Source organism: Triticum aestivum, chromosome 4A (genome assembly GCF_018294505.1).
Source record: "Triticum aestivum cultivar Chinese Spring chromosome 4A, IWGSC CS RefSeq v2.1, whole genome shotgun sequence".
Classification (NCBI taxonomy): Eukaryota; Viridiplantae; Streptophyta; class Magnoliopsida; order Poales; family Poaceae; genus Triticum; species Triticum aestivum.
The window spans coordinates 713,081,188-713,085,323 of NC_057803.1; the positions used below are offsets into that span (position 1 = coordinate 713,081,188).

Consider the following 4,136-nt stretch of genomic DNA (forward strand, 5'->3'; position numbering starts at 1 on the left):
ATAGATAAAATACAGAGTTTGACATGTGAGACTACATTTTTATGACATACCAATGACTCTATTGCACGGCTATTTGAGGACAAGGATGGGATTGTGAATATCATTAGCTCCATTATTACTAAACATGTGACATGATTTTATCAAATCTTTACATCGAGTGATAAGCTCAGTGTCTCTGTATGACAGGCGACTGGCAGCAGCACAACTAAAAACATATCTGGACACAGTGCATGGCACATGGAATTGAAAAGTGATCCATGACACCAAGCATATATATGCAGGTTGCTCTTCACATGGGCAATGCAGATGTAATAAGGAAGTACATGCCGCTAACCCATCTGCACAAGCGCTTCAACCTTGACGTGCATATACAATAAGGCAAAGTAGTACATGGCTACGAGGTGCATAAGGTAATCCTTACTTCCAACTATCTTTCCGTATAGTGGTCGCCTTATAACCAGATTATCATTATAATTTTTCTTTGGACCTTATAACTCACCAATGAATTTCTGATTTCTTGCTCTAGATTCTAGGATTTTTTTTCCTTCGTGTATATCAATTAAAATGCGAATTCTTCACAGATCATACTTCTGCAATATATTTGGTCACTTGGGACGAGATTTAATTTAGCCATTGTTCTGCCCATCCAATGTTGTTATAAATCAGTTTGACGATGGTGTGTACAATTTTTGTTGTTTCTCTCACTGTTGGCAACAACATCGCATGGAGTTCAGACATTCTTATTCCTATCAGTTCTTTTTCAAATGCCTTTTAACTAATTGTCATGTCAGTTTTCATGCTTAACTAATTTTTGCTTTAATTTTGCATGCTAAACACATGATAACTTATTATTATTTTAATTAAATACTTTCATCCTACATGTTTTCATGTAGTAATTTAACTTATAAATCCAGGGAATGAGCTTCAAAATGCATAAGAAATAACTTAATTAATCATTATAGCTGATTGTAGGTACAATTTGTGTCCCAAAAAATATGACATATTAGAAAGTGACATTGTTCTAAAGATATTTGACCCGATCTGTTTCTTTCGCCAATCAATTTATTTTCCCTCGGCGTCACAAATTGTATCTCTATTGTTCTTTTCTTTTTTAATGATTTATTCCTAATTATTGATCTATACAATTGATGGTAGATTGGTGCAATTTCCCTGAATTCGAATTGTTTTATTGCGGGGCTATATATTTTATGACTCTTGTTTGTTAGTCCATTGCAACACACGGGCACTCTTGCTAGTGCAGGAAAGAAGGACATAATATGCACCATGAACATGCAACGCCTTGAGCATCAGATATTACATGTACAATAGTGTTCAATGCAAAACGAGAGTTCGACATGATATGGCATACAATAGACATTTTTTAAGGAAGACATAAAACATACATTTAGCAAACACCAAATAATAAGATAAGGCAGAAAAGTTCACACATAATTCCCTGGCCGGTAATTGGCATATATTTGTGAATTTGATCCCCACAAATCCAAATGGATGGGACCAATAGGACCCTTTTAACTAATAATTTAGCTCTTGGCGTGAAGGACTCACATGACTTATAACCAATAGCAGGAGACTCTTTCTGTTTTATTTAGTGTAGTATACGTAGGACTGCAGGAGAAGGGAATACCCATGACTCATAGAGTAATTAATACTACGTAGCAGACTCTTTGTGTTTTATTTAGTGTACTAGTATACGTAGGAGAAGGGCATAGCCTTGGCACAGACCCTCTGGAGTGAGTCTGAATGAGATATTAATTTATGTGTGCGTTATCAGGCCGGCCGTCATCTAGAAAAAGTTGTTGATCACACAACTCCACGGAACAGCAGCAGAAAATGGACGTTTGTGACGAGCGTTACCAGCAGGCATCGGCAGTAGAACTGAGATTTTGTTGGATGGCCCAACCCTTCCAATTTTCAGGTAAGTAGCACTGTTACTAGCCAGACTGGAGCGTGTGCCCCAGGACTTCATGGCCATGCCATACCCAAACACGTCCTTGAACGGCGTCGTCGGCACTCCAAGCACCATAGGATTAGCAGGCGACGAGTTGGGCTGCTGGTTTATGAACTCCACGATGCTCCCCATGAGCCTCTTGCTGGTGGCCCTCAGCGGACTGTAGAGGTGGAAGCCGTGGTCCTCGCCCTCCGACTCCACCACCGTCACCTCGCGGCGCCCCTGCATCATCCAAGGCCACGGCGCGTCGTGATCAAGCATGCTGGCCGCCATGTCGAGGCCGCGCTCCCGCAGAGTATCCTTGCCGGCAACGGCGATGAGCACGCGGCGGCAAGCCAGCGATGAGATCTCCGAGGCCGGAGGATCGATTCGGGGGTCGTCGTTGCCGGCCTGGCCGGCCGTGACGAATGGCCACAGCCGGTCCACCCCGTACGGTGGGAACACCGCCGCGGCACCCTCGCTGTCGTCCGCCCACGCGAGCTCCGAGGGCAGCCGATTGGCTCCCCAGAAGTAAGGGTGCACCATGATCAGGCCCGCAATGTTCATCATGTCGTCGTTGACTTCGTGGCTGGCGCGGACTGCGGTCTGGTAAACGATGTTGCCGCCGGCGCTGTCGCCGGCCAGGAACGTGCGTGCAGTGTCGGCGTAGCTGGCCAGCCACGGGTCGGACAAGGACGCCGCCCACTGGAGCGCGGCCCACGCGTCGTCGTAGGCCGCAGGTATGGGGAACTCCGGCGCTAGACGGTACTCCACCGACACGACGAGGGCTCCGGCGCTGGCGGCGAGGGAGGTCGCGTAGCGGTGGTACGTACGGCCGAAAGCGCTCTCCGTGCAGAACGAGCCGCCATGGACGTAGAGGACGAGAGGAAGCCGATTCCTGCCTGCGGTCTCGGCGGCACGGGACGGGAGGAACAGGCGCACAGACACGCCGGTGGCCTTGTCGACGACGACGTCCCTCGTTGCCACTCCACGGTTGCCGGCCTGATCCGACGACGCCAGCACGAATGGGCTGCGTAGGAAACGCTCGATGCTTCCGTCCTTGTACTCGCGTATGAACGGGTACATGTCCACGGAGATGTTACGTCCGTCGTTCTCCTTGTTTGCATGCATGGCGCGGTTGAGCTGCTTCACTTTGGAACTCTTGTTTTGAGTTGTGCCGCTGCCGCGTCGTTGGCTACGGAATTTATAGAGCCATTTTCTTCACAGCACGGCCCTGTACTAACTAATAGTACTAGTATATATATTGTACTCGTGACCAAGTTAAAATATAGTAGGAGTATATTGAAACAACACAAACACTGTTGTGAAGAAGACATCGTCGAGGTTGTGTGTTCGCATCATCTTCATCACTTGTCAACGAGTAAGAGACTCAAACTTTAACGCCGACAAAGGCCACATTGCAAAAGCCGCGAGGTATACGCAACGACGAATCCGATAATGAACTAGGACGAGGGACCATGCAATCCCGTGTCGTGTAGGATCACTGAGCTAGGCCACCAGCCGCTTGGCATCGTTGCCATCTGAACCTCACTGTCACACAACTATGACTCCACTGCAATAAAGTGACCACAACCTTTCGACGACTCAATCTGTCACGCATCCCGCATCCACCTAGCCTTTGACGGTAACGAAACGCTTTTCTTCCCTTCGGTTGGTCCTGAATCTCAAAATTATGCCCCATTGACGACATGATGCAAGGCGTCGTCATCATCTGACCTTGTGAAGTAGCCAAGGTTTCCAAAGGAGCCCATGGCCTGGGATAAGTAGAGGAGCACAACACCACAACAATGCTTTCGAGAATCTAAGGACGTCCGCAGACATCGCCACCACCAGCTCTTACCATCGCCTGGAACAAGGCATTGGCGCGACACTGCTCTCACTTCCCCGCATCAGATCTAGTTGATCCACCCAGTCCTCCACGCGCCACCGACCACCCATCCAGAATCATCCCCACAACATTGAGATGAAATCATCACACATCTAATAGTTTATTATCCAGGGACAAGTCTAATAAGCATTCTATTAAGGAGGTTGTTTCTTTGCACCAACTTTGCATCAAAATTAGTACATGTTTCTGCCACCTACCTTGTGACAAATCATAATTATCTGTCAGTACATTGTGCCACCTACCTTGCATCATGCAGTTTTTTTTTCCCGCAAAAAAAAA

The 4,136-nt window shown here is 47.0% G+C and overlaps 1 protein-coding gene across 1 annotated transcript; it reads right to left on the reverse strand.

The window, feature by feature from the left end:
• Nucleotides 1-1,285: 1,285 nt before the first annotated feature.
• Nucleotides 1,286-3,143, reverse strand: LOC123083323 (probable carboxylesterase 5). Its single transcript, XM_044505390.1, has one exon. The coding sequence runs from the start codon at nt 3,077-3,079 to the stop codon at nt 1,805-1,807; it is 1,275 nt and encodes a 424-aa protein (XP_044361325.1). The 5' UTR covers nt 3,080-3,143; the 3' UTR covers nt 1,286-1,804.
• Between the last annotated feature and the right edge of the window lie 993 nt (nt 3,144-4,136).

What these genes read in the sequence shown, in the direction of transcription:
- LOC123083323 (XM_044505390.1), bottom strand. Translation starts at nt 3,079, where the DNA reads ATGCATGCAAACAAGGAGAACGACGGACGTAACATCTCCGTGGACATG.